General features: G+C 44.3%; 1 protein-coding gene across 1 annotated transcript in view; it reads right to left on the reverse strand.

The window, feature by feature from the left end:
* Window positions 1-16,522, reverse strand: part of KSR1 (kinase suppressor of ras 1) — a 68,131-nt gene that overhangs the window by 17,771 nt on the left and 33,838 nt on the right. The window contains 4 exon segments of the mRNA XM_080562788.1: window positions 2,321-2,323; window positions 2,326-2,796; window positions 4,886-5,033; window positions 15,532-15,672. Of these exon segments, the coding sequence (XP_080418914.1) occupies window positions 2,321-2,323; window positions 2,326-2,796; window positions 4,886-5,033; window positions 15,532-15,672 (763 nt within the window).

The raw sequence follows: 16,522 nt of genomic DNA on the forward strand, positions 1-16,522 counted from the left end.
AGTTTGGAATTTAATGGGACTTAAAAGAGCCTAAAGCGTAATTTTTAAAACAGACAACATGACTACATGCACAGAAGCAGCAAAGTCTTAATTTCTGTTTGAATTGTTTCTTATGCCTTTTTTTATTTATTGCATAAATTCCATCAGTCTCCACAGAGAAATGCTCAGACTTCTGCTTACATCTTCATTTTAGAATTTTCTCTTTATGCTTTTTCATTTCTAAAAGTAATTCCTGGGATTTTTGTTTTAAAGGCCATTAGATAAATGCATGCAGTCTCAACAGGATCAAAAAATCAGCAAATGAGATGCATGCAGTCTCATCAGGAGAGACAAAACACCAAATGGCATTGATACATTACAGGATAAAAGCACAAGTCCTAGTCCTGTAGACCTTTAAATGTGTTAATAGACTCATCAACATCAGAGGAAGTGTTCTACGTTTAGGAACGTGTTGGAGCGTTTCTCAAAAAGTTGCACACAAATGTCTAATTTCAATACAGAGATACTTGGCAGTGAATATCCAAAGACAAATGGTTAGATATGAAGTTATTTCTAGTACCAAGGGACACCAGTATCTGTTCTGAGGTCACAGACAAGCAATTACACACAAACCCCTTGCTTTAACCCTCTAAACGTCAGCATTCCCTTTCCTTGCTTTTGTTATCTGAAGAAGTACCAGATACAAAGACCCTGTAAGCATCCTGCAGTTCTTCAGCTGGCCAAGCTCCTGTTAAAGTTAACAGAAACTCTGGGATACAAGGCCCTCATGAGGACCTCCAAAGGCTGCACAGAGATGATCATACTGCAGGTAGTTGGCAAGGACAGGTTCTTCTCTCCCAGTCAATGAAATGAAGACAACCCTGTAAAAATCTCTTACCGAACCTAGAGAACAGAAAAGAAATTTGTTTTTTTAAGACATCTATATTCACATGACAGGATACACACTTTGCTAGAGCAGAAACACTTTCCTGCAACCTTTGACATCGGATTTACAAACAACTCTGGTTTTGCACCCCTTCTTGAAGTCACTCCATAGCCAGTATTTGCCTGCCTACAAATATTAGACTTTGCTAGGCAGAGCCCCAGCTCCAGCCCAGGAGCAGACCATACAAGAGTGCACCTGAATTTTGGCTTGCAGATGTGACATGTGAATGGGACTGTACAACTCAGACAGCTGGAAGGCTCCACATGGCAGGGTCCAAATCAATAAAGTGCCATATTTTGCACCTCCTATCACTCTTACCAATAGGACCTGTATCACAGCAGAAACAGGTTCTTACAACTGACTTTCAAAACAAAGCAGTGTGTTGGCCACAGGTCTTTTCAGTTCAAGGTCACACTTCACCCATTCTTAAATGGAAACCACTTACTTGCTACGTTTAGAGGCCTGGCAATTTGCATTTTAGTGTATACTTCATATGCACTCAAAACGTGAAAGAGTACTGTACTGCTTACTAGGCCCCACATTTACAATGAATTCCTTCGTGTCAGTCAGCCGGCAGTCCAGTACTGCAGCATCAGAAGAACACACTTTGTCTACCCAAAATCTCAGCTCCATTCTGAGCTAGGCTAGTTTCCCCTATCTAAAAGTGTACTTTTGGCAAGGAGGTCCTGAGTAGGACAGGCTCTCTGAACTCTTCCAGGAGGTCAGTGTTATTTAAGTCATAGTGGTCCACTGCCAGCTGGAGAATTTGGATGCTGATCTAAGTTTCTACAATGTTTAGAGATAGCCAGAGTCTCTGGAAGGCACATTTGTTTCCTGGTTTCAACTATTAGTTAAATTAAATTAGATAAATACCTTTCATCCCACCTGCCCCCCAACAAAGTGCATCTCAAAGCCTGGATCAGTCCAAAAAAATATATATATATATATAATACATAGCCTAAGACCATTTGTCTTTTTGTGGAGGTATAGTTGTCATATAGACAGATGTTTTAAAGCTCACACTAGCAGCTAAAACACATCTTAAGATAAAACATAAAAGGACACTAGCCACCTGAACTGTGAGGAACATTTAAGGTCAAAAAAGAATGATAGGATGTGGAATTAGCTATTAGATACCTGAGGATATTTGGCAGGGCCCTTTAATAGCAGCAGTCATCCCAACCTCCCCAGCAGGTGAAATTTCAAATAAAGTACAGTTAAGATGGTTTTTTGGTTATCTTAGAATATCCCACTGATACAGATTGTAAGACCACAGTGAAACCGCAGTCAGGTAACTGGACACCAGATCTTTTACACAGCATCACACCTGCAGCACTGAATGCCCTTTGGGATGAATACAGCCCAGCAATGCCTGTGGGGAAGGAAGCATCACACTTACTTTATTGGGGGAACATCATCTATCCTGTTTCCCAACTGTGATTCGTGGGACTTGCTCCTTGTGAGGGCTGGAAAGTTAGGTAGCAGTTGAAAAACCTTCCGGCAAGGAGGAGGAGGAGTCCGTGGTGGCTTCAACTTATGTCGCCTCTTCGCTTGAGGCGTGGTTGGGGGAGTGATGGTGATGCTATGAGGAGTCCTTGGTGTTAACCTTCCACTGTGTGCAGGGAAGGCAAAAGGGTCCAGGAGGTTATCTGCATAGATTGAAGGTCCATGACTGGAGGAGAGAGAATCTGAAGACGTGATTGTAGACACTGACACAGACCGTGCCTGCTGGCTATTGCCCTTGGGAAGGTTCAGTGCAGCGTGAGTCCGTGCGGGTGCAGAGGAGCCAGGGGACTCGGTCGTGTTTGTAGCGCTGTTCTCTCGGCGTGCCTCAGGAAGATTGATCAGCACATCGTCTTTTAACTCCCCACCTGTCCAGCAACCACAGCAATGTTAGTTTTGGAATAAAAATAAAAAAGCTGGTAAATGTATACAGTGACTTTAAACTATGAGCAGCTGTTTCCTAACTGTATCTCAAAGCTTAAAGGAGGTCTTATGTTGTAAGATGGGCTGAGTTTTAACAGATTGGGGCACCACTGAAGAACGTGGGATATACATACCTGCATGAAACAGACACCCGCATCCCACTACAAACCTATTTGGATTTGGTACCAACCTGCTTACACAAATCTGTACATCCAACCTAGCACCCTGACATCTTTCAGATTGGCTTCTGGGAAAGAGAGGAAACCATTTTCTGTTAGATAACAGAACTGCCAAATAACACTGAAACTGAGAAAAGCTGTTAGATTGAAAAAAAGGGTATTGAGATGTTCCTAATACTCATTTGGCCAACTCTCTCTCTGGCGTGTAACCACTGGCAGAACTTACCTGACAGCTGGAATACCGAGGCACTGCTGTTCAGTTACAGGCAGCAGCAGCACTCAGCACAGAATTGGCGTGTTTGCCCTGACTATTAGCTAGAATTTTACCAGGGACCTACAGATGGACAAAAAGGAACCATTGCAACCTGCTGGATCGCTGGTGGAGCTCAGCCCTGCCTTCTGCAGTGCTTGCCACTGTAATTCAGAATAGTCCAGTACAGCTCACAGACCAATTCTAGGTATAAATGGCAAAAACAAGCACAGAGGCCTGCAGGCGGCAAAGCATGAAGGCATAGATTATTGGGATAATTTCAGGAGCAGAACTCAGCAGAATAACTCTCTGGCTTAATTTATGTATGTCTTTAATATCTTAAATCAAGGCAAGAAGTCAAAACTTCAAGCCCGGATGTCCTATTGACCGCTAGGTGTTTGAAAAAAAGATCATATACCTGGGATTAAAAAAAAAAAAACCTCTCTCTCAAAACGCACTTTTTTTTTAATGAAAAGAGAGGAACGTTAATACAAGTATACTAAAATTTGGGCTAGATGCCATTTCTGTATGAGTGGATGTCATGCCTTCTGAACAATGGCTGTTTTTGTCACAGTATGGATGGAAATATTTGACAATGCAGGATAAGAAAGATTAGAAAAAAGGAAATATGGAACTGAGCTGTTTGTTGGCTTTTCCATTAACTAATCTTTATGATTCGCGAATGGTATGAACTGTCATAATACCAACAGGAAACAACACCTTTCAGTGACAGAGTGATAACTGTTACAAAGAAAGATCTGATGCACACTGGTACCAGTATGTTGTGAGAAACGCTCTCATACCAACCGAATTCACAGTGCTTTCAAAGTAGCCTGGGACAGGTGACAGGGGAAGACGGTGAAACAGAAATCTGGGAGTCTTGTGTTTGTCTGTTCTTAAATAACTTGGTCAGATCAACTTGCACACTGAACACACATTCCTAATTACACAGTATCCTTCTATACATAATTTCAATGTAAATCAAGGTTCTTTCTAGCTCTTACATCTGCTACTGCTATTTGGCTAATGATTCTATCAACTCCAGCAGAAAAATAGCAGGAAGCAAGGGTTTTAAAGAGAAGTGAATCAACTGGCAGACTACAAGCTATGCGGTGATAAAGGGCTGTCAGAGGAATGTTCTGCTCTTGCAAAGCATTGAGCTGAAAAATACTCAGGCTTCTGAGCTACATCACACCAAACGGAATTGGACCTTCTCTCCGAGCTGGCAGTATCTGGGGAGGGGATTACCTAAAGGAAATCTGTTTGCAATCATTAGGTCAAGGATACTGAATGATGGAGGACAACCTGAGCATCAAACTCAACTCTGAACACAGAGGGAATAATCATAGTTTCTATTGAGTCGGAGAGGGTATTTCCACGTACCTTTATTTCCATAGCTGAACATGATGTCAAAAACAAATCCGTTCCATAGCTCTAGATGTGTTTGATCACTGCAATTTCATCCAAGAACCACAACCTGACACTGGTTACAGCATATACCCAAAGACCCAAAGGTTTCTTCAGATTGTCTTACATAAAAGGAAGCAGGATGTGATCTGGGTTGCTGAGAAACTAATTCCACAGAACAAAAAAGGCAGTCTATACCTGATTCAGTCACCTTCCTTAAGCAGCTCAGTGCCCCATTGAGTCTGGAGCACTCTTCATCTCTGGCACCACATCTCTTCATTGTTTCTTTCACCTTTGACTCATTCATTTCGAGTAAGGCATCTAAGGTTAGTTCCTCTGGTATTCTCTGTGGGGGAGGAAAAAATAAAAATCAATGCACATTTTTTAATATACATATCTAAATAAGACCGTCATTTGTTTTTCTGATGAAAAGTAGTGCCACTGTCTTACTACCAGGTCTGGCTCATGATTTACTCGTTTCGTAGTGCATTTCTCTTAAGGACCTCTGGGTCAGTAATGATCACGCAGCAGCAGCGCTCTAAAGCTGCTCTCTCTTCTCTCTACACCATAAGAGACCAGGCGTGTGCCTGAGTGTGCTCTGCATCATTACGATGTTATTGTCTGTCTCCAGTATTGAAGTTAGGATTACAGCTGATTGAAATATTCTTTCCTCCCCTTGTGGAAAGTTTTCACTCAGTATTTTTGAAAAGCTACCAACTGAAGTTCATCTTTTTCATCAAAAACAAAGCAAGCAAAAACCTGAAAACTTTTCACATAAAGTTATTTGGCTTTTTGGCAAGGAAATGAAAAGTACAAGCAGTGTGGAAAATGGCTTTTTTTTCATTAACAAAAATAATGTTCTGACACAGAGATAGTGACCTCTTCCTTGAGTAATTTTTCCTTCACTAGAGGACTAGCCTTACCAATACCTTGCTTAGAATGATATTTGTGCAGAGCTCATTGTACCCCTTAATATGCTAACGCCCCCAAAATAATAAGGTTTAAATCAGGCAGACACAAATGATACAGGGAACTGGAAAGCATGAAATCATCCGATGTTTCCTTACAAAACTGAGCTGTATTGCCTCTCTCTTCCATCAAATGTTTCCACTGTAAGTCTGCAGCAATTGTGGTTAACAAACAAAACCAGGATACTCAGTGCAGATACCCAGGAATTTCCCTGAACGTTTTGCCTAAACAAACCTCACTGCTGCCTACTCTCACAATGAGATCACAAATTTCACAATATTTGGCCTCTTTCCTAAAAGCTTCATTTCAACTCCTGGAATCACGATACATAACAATATTTCAATTTTTATTTAAACAGGAAACTTAAGTGTATCTGTTTGACAACAAAAAGCTTGAAATCCTCTAGATACTTAACCCACCCACCAACCCTTCAAACCCTAAAAAACTACAAACCAAATTTGAACGTCTTTTCAAGATCACATCTTTCTTAATCCAGGCTAAAGATAGAAGTTAGTCTGGTTCCTAAAATTAAGCGATGAATCAGAACTGCTTCCATTGCTTTAATACAGGTAACTGGTCTGAACGTTCTGAAATGCTCAAATTGTTGTACTGAGAGCACTTAGCTAATCACACCACATTCTAAAGTGGCTAAGAGATAAAGGTTACCTGCCCTACTTTAGGCATCTCAATGTTAAACATCTTAGGTTTGAACTAATTGCCCTAAAATCCACAGCTCAAATATTCCAGCAGGAAGCCAGCACAGGTTTGTTCCCAAAATGCCCCATCCAAACTGGGCTAATGACAACAGCATTAAACAAAGCCTGACTCTTAGTTACTTCCCCAGCACCCTCTGAATTCCAGCCCCCTGCACGCAGAGGAGCAGTCCACAGAGGCATCTTTGTTCAGCTGCATCACAAGGCCAGTTCTGCAATGCAGGGCACCGGCCACACGCCGCTCTGAAAGGGAGAGTTACGGGGGCAGACAGCCATGGCACGAACACAGCGGGGAGAAAGCTTTCTACACCACCATGGGTACCCCAAGCTCTAAAGCAAAGAAGCTAATGCTTCCACCAAGCATAAGAGAAAGCCAGTGTCTCTTACAAAAAAAGATTTAGCCCCTGTCATGCTTTTACACAGTCTTTTACACGGGACTACAGCAATGGCATTCCTGTGTTATCTTGAAACATTTCCTCACTGCCACCACTCCCTGCTAAGAAAACAACCTAGATTACCCAGCCACTGTTTTAAGTAACCGTGTCATGCCAGATCCCAGTATAAACTACCAAGTCACGTTACCCAGCATCACCTCACTTCCCCATCCTTTGCACGACACAAAAGTAACCAGTAACTTATTAGAGCTATTAGCAAGTCAATCAGTAAAGTGAAGGAGACTACGATTTCCCCAGGAAAGCAGAGCACTTCCTTCATAGCCCGGTCCCTAGCCCAGGCTTCAACAGCCAGCACGAGCAGTCGCGAGCAGGGCCAGGTGGGCTGGATGCCCCCTGGGGATCCGACTTCCTCAGCACCGCTCTGTGGCAGGCCCCAGCACCGCCGAGCACCGCTGACCTGCAGCGCTAACGCTCGGGTTAACGGCTGGCACCGGGTATCGAGGCTCAGCAGCTGGTGGTGTTTGGACTGCCACAAATGACAGGTGAGCCTCAATGCTTTGTAAAAGCAGGTGTGGCATCAGATACTGAAAAGGGTTCTCTCTGCCCAGTTTAGAAATCACAGGAAAGCAAATCCCAGCCTTATATATGCTTTAAACACATGGAGGGTAGAAGAAAGAAGGAAGTCAGTTTGTTCTGCAAGCCTGTGTCCACTCAAGTAGCCGTGATGCAGTCAGGTTTTGTCTGCTCTCCTTCCCCAAGAAGGGCAAAGTACAGGAGTTACCTAGGACCTGTGCTACAGCACCTGTGACAAGAGCCTTACACCCATGCAGTTAGTCCTCAACGGAGTAAGGAATGGCCCATTAGGCCTTTATACTGAAAAAACTGAGCACATATTGAAAGTGAACTTCAAGTTGTATCAATGAGGAGGAGCTGACTATTTTTACTTACCCCAAATTAGCTCTCCTGGTTGTGCAAGTATCGACAAGGCTTAACTGGGGAATTCCCATTCCCTGCTGTAAGAGGTATGTGGAATGGCATCTCGGCTTAGCTCCTGGCTTTCCGAGCACAGCACTCACGCCCAAGGGACAACTCACAAGCACAGAACTGTTGTCACAAGCACTACAGATGCGGGAGGGTGGTGGGGAGGGGTGGCTGCAATATTCATGGAGTGGCCGTGGTCCTGCACAGCGTCGTTCAGAGCCTCACAGGCCCTTCTCTCCTTCCCAGAGGAGCACAACCGACATTTACTGGCACAAAGAACTTGACGTTTTTGTCCCACTGCAGCTTCATGGTTAAACTCCAGGATTGCCCATTCTTGCAAATCTGACAGCGTTTAGTGCTTTTCTTTTTTAAAGATCAACCCCCTGCAACAAGGAATCTCCAGCTTTCACTTTAGTTTCCAAGCCTTCCTAGTTGTACAGAAAAAAATTAAGATCAATTTTTGAAAAACAAAACAATCCAAACTATTGATCTTCTTTGAAGTGTCGGGGCATTTTTTTCCCTTTCCCTTACTCATCTGCAGTACACAACCACTAGGGAGGGCTTGAACTCGATCACCCCAAGCTGCCTGGTTTCACTTCCTCAGCAGGTCTGTGCCCTGCAGCCCAACGCGTGGCCACGAGCAGTCACCAGTCACCGGCAGCCCTGGCTCTGCGCTGCCCACGTTGCTCCCTGTCCCAGGCAGTTTCACACAGACACACACCCCGGCGAACAGCCCAGCCTGCTGCTGGCTTGTCCCTGTCCTGGGCCAGTATATAAAGCCCAATTTACTCTTCTGCTTGATAGTTTAATTTTGGAAAAACAGACCAGCAAGTTGTAGGAAAGTATAAGCACAGAAAAGGAGATTATAGTTAAACAATCCCAATGACCTTGAGCTGGGAGCTCAGACTTTCTGAACCTGCTGCCAGTCCCCATGACACGCGACAAAAGAAATAAGCTTTTGAAGAGGGGGAGGGAAGGGAAGTAAGAGGCTTTCATTAAAGAGCCACTCATGTGCTGCACACATACGGCGGCTTAATATAAAACTGGTCAACCTGAGCCCTGCAAGATTGGCCTTATATAATTTATCTCTGTGTTAGCCCCCTCAGCCTCTGTGAAAATGATGAGGGTCACTGGTTCAAGACGGATCTTACAACAGAGCCGATCGGTGCCAGTGCCCTGGCTGAGCGGGTGAGCTGGGAGGGAGGAGGCCCTGGGAGGTGGGCTCCAGCCCCCTCGGTGCAAGGCAATTCTGAGCACCTGGAAAGCAGTCGCTGCCCATCTGCAGCACTGAGGACCAATGTGTGTCCAGCAGAGAAATGTGGGTCTCTACCTGCCTCTTCATGGGTGCTGCAGCTTTAAAAAAAAAAATGCATCTTTAAAAAAAAAAAAAAACAACCATGCAGCTTACAGGCTTGCTTTAGGGCCGACAGAGGTACCATCTCCCTGGGCACACTCGCCTCGACTACAGAATGACATGTCAAGCTGCAAGACATTCACATGCTACTCTAATAGGGCCAAACTGAGAGAAAAAAAAAAAAAGGCAGGAGACAGAACCTGCTTTCAATCTTTCCGCACCTAGAAGTGGCAACAGCAAAACCTGAAGCCTTACTCACCACACGCCACTCAGCCCAAACCAGGAAATCAGCCCTCTCTACAGCAGGTGAGAGGACTTTTCTACAAAGCCTGCCTGCTTGTCAGACACACAGACTGTGCACTTCACAGTGTGCATGTTTAAAAGGGAGAAAAGCAAACCAGAGTGTCCAAGAGGCCACCCAACCTATTCTAAATTAGCAAGGGTGAAGAGTTCAAGATAGTGTAAGGAGGTCTTTAATCTTGTCTACTGTCCAACTTAAATCCTTGAAACATGGCAAAAAAGCTGATATCTAACACAGTGGATGAGGTATTTTTGGTAAAGACTCTTTCTTCCCTGCAGATAAGCCTACAGAGCTAATGCTGCTGCTAGCACTTGGAAAAATCAGTCTGACCTGCCCCTCAACCTAGTAGACATGGCTCTTCCTATAAAGCCAGACAGCTGACGAGGCCTGAAGTGCTGCCTCTTAAATCAATACGTTCCCTCACCAGTCATCCTCCCCTAAAGCAGCAGATGCTAGGAGGGAAAGCCCATTACATAAGGTGCTTAAATTCCCACTGATAGCTCTAAGCAAAGCGTGTAAGGATGCTCTTAAGAACATCTTGCTCTGTTTTTCTGGTGTCCGATGAAGTAGGTACTGAAAAATTGTTCTATTATTAGGTCTCTGGAGATTTTATAGGCATTCTGGAAAGCCTCTCACATTAAATTTCTAGCTTGCATTAAGTTTTGAGTATACACAGGCTATGGTTTTGCATAACATCGTCACTGTCTCAGCTCACACAAGAGGTGGGGTGCTCTTTGACAGGGTAGCTGCTGCCTTTCTGAGGGAAGGCAGACGTGGCGGCTCCAGTGTGAGCCTCACACTGACCTCGTGCAACACACGGCGCACGGTGAACAGGTCTGCACGGGGAGCCTGGCTCCCACGGCAGGGCAAGCGAGCCCGGCAGTAGCACAGACTATCTGCTCATACTGGGGATGGGCCCTCAGCTGAACACGGTGATGGAGTTATAGGTGCAGGAAGCCTGCAGGACAGAGTTAACTTGCATACATCCAGTTAGCACCTTCAAGATCTCTGCCGTCTAGCAGTCTGATCAGAGCCTCTGCTGTCAGAGCCATGGAAATCCCCAGCAAATGGCCGAAGTCCTCACAGTCTGCTCACGCTGGTATCCTTACAGGAGACAAGAGGATGCATCTGTGGAAACTTGCTGGGCGTAGGCAGATCTTCCTCTTGTACCCCCCCAACCAAAGTAAGGGTGCACGCACACACAAATACCACGCTTTTCCTGTAACAAGTGATCGGCATAATCTGCTACAAGCTAGATCACACTCCAACCAAGCCAAACCATCTGCCATGATCTACCAGCATCTCTACTTAATTACAAGAAAGTGGGCCTTTCGCAGAAACGGTAAATGTGGGGCAAGGCAAGTTTCACACGCAAACAGGAGTTATTACAAACCCCCCCTACACACTGGGAGTCTGATACTTTCCCCAGCAGAACGGCTGTAAGCCAGAACCCGACAAGAGCGCATTGTTCCGTCGGCTCCCACACGGCCGCCGTGGTGGCAGAGCTCTGCTTGCAGCCAGCGATCACGAGGCCAGGATTTGCCCCTCCCTGTGCACGACAGTTATCTACACTAAAAACAGCTTTCCGAACTTGATTGACTGGAACCCCTGCGACATGGTGAGCAGGGCTGGTTCGGACACGTTCCAGAAGATGATAAGGAGATGACTATGTTCCTAAATTGCTTTTTAGGACGATGGCAAATTATCTGTGGGAACAAACAGAATACTGAAGTTTCTGGAAAGAACATGGGTAGAGAAGATTTTTTTCTGCACTGAAGAAAATAAGCCAGTGGAGATTAAAAAAAATCCTTTTTCTTTTTTTTAAATGTATTTTTTGGTAGATACATCCCAAGCCCAGAAACCAGTAAGTAACTCTGCAAGAGGCTCTTTCAATCAGCCTGAGTGGGGACAGTGCTCTGTTCACATTGTCTTCTCCTTCCACCTCCTCCTCAATTCCTGACTCCAGCTCTCAAGGGGAGCATGACAATCCAGAACGGTGTATTTTCCTAGGTACACTTACAGAGCAACTTTCACCCACTGAGGACGACTACATAGCTTAAGTATACCTCTCCATATGTTTCTTTGTTCCACATTTTCTAATTTTCAGCTCAAACATCTCTTTCCCCGGTTTCAATCCACAATATTTAGCCATGCGCCGTTTTTGGTAGTAATTTACACACACATAGTGCTAATCCATCTCCAGAATTTCTAGCCAAAGCCAAGGATTCCAGCATTTCCTAGAAAAATACTTAAAAAGAAAATTACAGAACAATATTCGGCCAGCTCCACAGCAGAGTCTGCTCCACACTAGCCACTGTTTCCTATGATAAAAATCTGTCTGGCAACTGATTAGAGGCACACTAACAAAGAAACAGAAATAGCATGAGTTGGGGTGGGGGTTCAAATTTTCCTTACCCCTCCAAATCGTGTATTCACAGAGAGCAAACAGGATCACAAAGTCGAAGCTTGTATTCACCACCTACCTCCAAGTTTGCTAGGTCCACACAGAACAGCCCTTTCACTCGGCGCAGCGTGACTCGCTGACTGTTGTCCATGTTCACAGGAGTTTTAGCTGTCGCCCAGTGCCATAAACAGTGCATTGTTATTACTATAATCCCTTCCAGAACTAAAGGATTTTACAAGCAGTCATTATTCTCGTTTTAAATATAGGTTTTCAAAAAAAGAAAGGAGCCCAACAAGAAGACAGCAATTTTAACAGCAAGAGCTTTCAAGCTTCACAATGTCTACAGCAAGTCACTAGGCAAAAATAGGTTCAGTCTGGACGAGAGGAGTCAGCAGATATTCTAAATTAGAGCCGGTGCTCTATTTCTGACGGAGAGCCTGGGAGCTTCTGTGCTTCCCTGCGCGGCAGCTTTATTTGGGAGAGGGCCGGGGGGGACAGAAAGGGGAGGGAAAAGGGGGAGGGAGAACAAGAGCATTGTTTCTCTAGCTGTTGAGCTAAAAAACTGCTTGCAATTAGGCTGTTTTCCAAAGGTGTTATGTCACAGATTAGCACAATCTCGCAATGTCTCCAGCAACAGTAGAAGTGCGAAGGGAGTCAAAACCATTTCAAAAAGCCAAAAACAAACAAACAAAAAACAACCATGAACTCAGGCCTCTCTCCTGATTTGGCCTTGACAAGCAGTGGGCCACAGGAAAGCCCTTCACCTGCGCACACCTCCCGTGCTCTGCATCTCGAGCCGAGGTGGCCATGGCAGGGCCTTGCCGCAGCTGGAGGCCTGAGGATCACCGAGGGGACACGTTGTACAAGACTCTACGGGTGCTGGCAACTTCTCCAGTCAGTTTCAGAGCCTAAATTCTCAGAGAAGAGAGGACTACGTGCCTAATGTGAAAAGGTGGTTACAACTCATGTGAGGTTTTCCTCCCCCCGTAGGGCTTTTTGGAAGCATTAAGAAGGAAACTCAGTATGATTATTTCAGTTTTACAGACAAGCTAACAGTATCTTCGAGATGTTAAGTCACTCCCCAGTGCACTATGTAGAGCAGCAGCAGCACCAGGTGCGGGACCCAGGTATCCCCATTTGCCGTCTGACCCGCTCAGCCACCTCTTCCCAAGGCTCCCCAGTCACGGCGCAGGCAGTGTACATAAGGCTAAGGCAGCCATTTAATAGCTCGTAAGGGCTAACCTGTTAAAGCTCCTCCTGTCAGCGACTGCCATTTTCAAGTCATTCAGCCGAAATACGGTTCACATGCTATATGAAATCTAAGCAACAGCAGGAACAATCCCATGGTACCTGTAACACTTTTGAAGGACATCATCATGGACAAACACGCTGCTATTGTCCACGCCACCAACACCAACTGTGGCTGCAGGGCTGTTTTCTAAGCAGTGCAGTAACAGGACACACACACACAAACAACAACAAAGAACACTTCCAGAGCTACAAATCCAATTGCTCTTTGGAGCATTTTTTTTTCTATTATTATTAGCCCAGATATTTCAGTTTCTCAAAAATCATTTTTAAGACCGTGTTGCAGTTCTCCTGCTTGGCTAATCTAAATGCTACAGAAGCTCTCTGCAGCTGCATGAAATGGATGCAGAACTTCCACAAAATAGCCCCACATTTGGGATCATGGAGCAATTTCAGGAGATGCTTCATGCACCCCATATTTTAGAACCAGGGAACAGAAGGAACATAGTTCATTACCTTGGTCATTGCTTAGGAGATGGTAATAAGAGAGCACAAATAAAAACAAGAAACAGTTGGAAAATGATCTCTCCTGACTTGGACCAAAATCAAATTTGCTCACATTCTTTGGTGACCGCACATAGGGAAGGGCAGTCTTGACAGTGTGAAAATGAAATCTGGTATTTTGTGATTCCTGAAAATACCAGATGTGGCAGACTTGAATTGTCCACCTCCGTTCCCCCTGCTCCACTCCTCCTCTTCATCTCTTCCCTACCCCCAGTTATACAGGCATCACAAAAGATTTCAAAAAGAGCTACAAAGACATTCTTTTAGGCTCAAGCAATTCCAGTAACCCTAGAAACCAACAACAGTTGTGAGCCTGGCAGTTTGGCCACAGCAACAGGCTGTTTTTCTGTTCTCTCATTGTCACTGCTGCACCTTCAGCTGTGCTATCCAAACCCTTGCTGGGCTGGAAGGCAATATCCATTATAAAGCATCATGTTCAAAATGAATAGTAGTAAATAAAAGGAACAGCTCAGTCCTGAACTCATCCTATTTCACCAGAACCCGTTCAGTTACATCTTGACCAATCTGGAATAACTTCCATAGAAACCTGCTGAATTTCTCATTCAGACTTTGACTTCATCAGGAATCTGCCTGTAAAGAAAGTCTTTGCTTGTGTGAGGATCAAAGAAAATTGAGTGAGAATGCTGTGATCTGGCCTGCAGAGCCAAAAATGTCAAAAAAAAAAAAAGTGGAAAAAAGCCTTTTCTGCTTTGTTAAGCCACCAGGAGACCAAGCTCTACTTCTATTGCCATTAACGTTACACTGAACTGAATTGTTCCCAGTACAGAACATCATGGATAAATCATGCACGGAGCGAAGCCAAGGGAACAATCTGATGCCAGTTCCCTGCAATACTGGAAGTCCTAGTTATCATCTAAACATAGCCAGGATCTCAGGCTCTAAAAAAAATGTGTCCAGACAACAGCTAGGGGCACTGACTTGTCATTTCTGATTCCAGCAAAAGTGTCAGATTACTCTGCAGTAAAGAGGCTTCTAGAAATCTACATGTTAAGAATTAAGCGATAAGGAATCTGTAAGTATCAGAAGCAGCCACGGCCTGTGAGCATGAACAGCTGATGCTGGCCACCGCAGCAGAGTTATTCATTCCATTCTTTTACACTGATGCGATGTTCTTAGGTATCAGTTTGAACCAGACTTTACTCACGGGAGCGGGTGTTTGTGTAATGAAAAAACATATATATATATATATGTTTCTGAGTAAAGACCTCTTATCAAATCCAAACCACAGCTTCACACCTGCCCGTTACTGAGGATACTGGCTTGCAGCCTACTTTGTTTTTCAGTCTGAGCACTGTGAGAGCCTATGTTTCAGAACTCTTCTGTCAGTCTGAGTTTAGAGGGATGCAGTGCTAGTGGCTGTCTTTGGATATTCACTGATTTATAATTGTGGCTTATATGCTTTTAGAAACAATAAAACTCTAAGCTTTAACAACTTGACATTTTCGTTCATTTGTTGAGTATATCAGCGTACTCTAGGTCTTCTTTCTGCTAGTACTGGACATAGAAAATAGCGCAGTACATCATTATTATATAAAAACTATTGAGTAAGTCATGGTGTCATTCTTGGATTTAGCAGGCAGGAGAGAAGGTGATGATACCACAGGACCTCTGTCTCATACTGAATAGTAGATGTGAGGCTTTGCTTCAAATGCTGTTATGAGAAGATCCCTACTAACTCTGAGGAGGACAAAGGGATTTCAGCATTCCCACTGGGTGATCTCTGCTCCAGGGAGAGACGGAAGCACCCTTTCCACCAAAGGTCCCCGTGGGTACCCACACACTCCCACCTTGCCTGAAAGTTCAGGAAACTAACTCAAACCCAGCAGGCAGCTGTCAGATGTGTCAGCTGTGAAAGGGCAGGAAGGCTCTGTGCTGATGGTTGTCTTCCCCTTACCTGTACAACTTCTTTCCTCACGTTGACAATGTCTAACCAGTCATTGAATCTTGGGTAGCTGTTGAGCTCTGCTGTCCTGTCGTTCAGGGGCACACTCAGCTTACACTGCCGTTGTCTGTGGATGTAGTCGATTAGTTTCACCTGTTGGGATCCAGAAACAAACAGTTAAGTTTCCTGGGATATGTTGTCACCTTCATAGGCAATGCTTGTACAGTACCTAGTCAACAGAGATGCTGCTTTGTGACTGGGGCTCTTAAATGATCTCAAAAGAACAAGAAATTAAGTTTTATTCCAAAACTTCTGTCACCAATCTCATGCCTAATGTACTACACAGAAACTGTCATGCCAGGCACAGAAAAATAAAACAAGAAGGAACATAATTTGTGCTTTATGTTTACTTATCAAAAAGAAAATACTCTCAGAAGATTTCTGACTATGTCACACATTCCCATGGGGCAGACTTCAGCTTCAAAACCTTCCTAACAAAACAATGCCTCAAAGCAAGTTAGCTGATCCGTGATTTATAAACCAAAACATGTCCTTAGTCAACAAAATATAACATTTGAGACAAGATCAGACTACAAATGAAAAGGAAAAAAAAACAAATATATTCTTTGTCCACTATAATCTCTCTCCTCTTAAGTTTCTGCTCAAAATGTTTTGGCCTATGTACCTGAACAATGCTACACATGACTTGCATGCACAAAGTTACACGGGGGAAAGACAATTAGCTCATTTCCTCCTTCCCCAGACAAAGGATGTGTAAGAAATGAGATGGAAAATGGATATCGCACTTGATCTCAGCTAAATGACCCCCATATGGAGAATGCTGCTTTTGGCCTGCTCCTCAGTTTGGCAGTATACCGACAGCATGGCAGGAGATACTCTTGGATGCACAGGCTGATGACAGGCATGTGAGAAGATCTGAGAACCCGATCAGCAGTAAAGTACAGGACACATCCCTGAAATCTTGGAGCCAAAACCCCAGGCA

The sequence above is a fragment of the Anser brachyrhynchus genome, assembly GCF_964034855.1.
Source record: "Anser brachyrhynchus genome assembly, chromosome: 20".
NCBI classification, from domain to species: Eukaryota; Metazoa; Chordata; class Aves; order Anseriformes; family Anatidae; genus Anser; species Anser brachyrhynchus.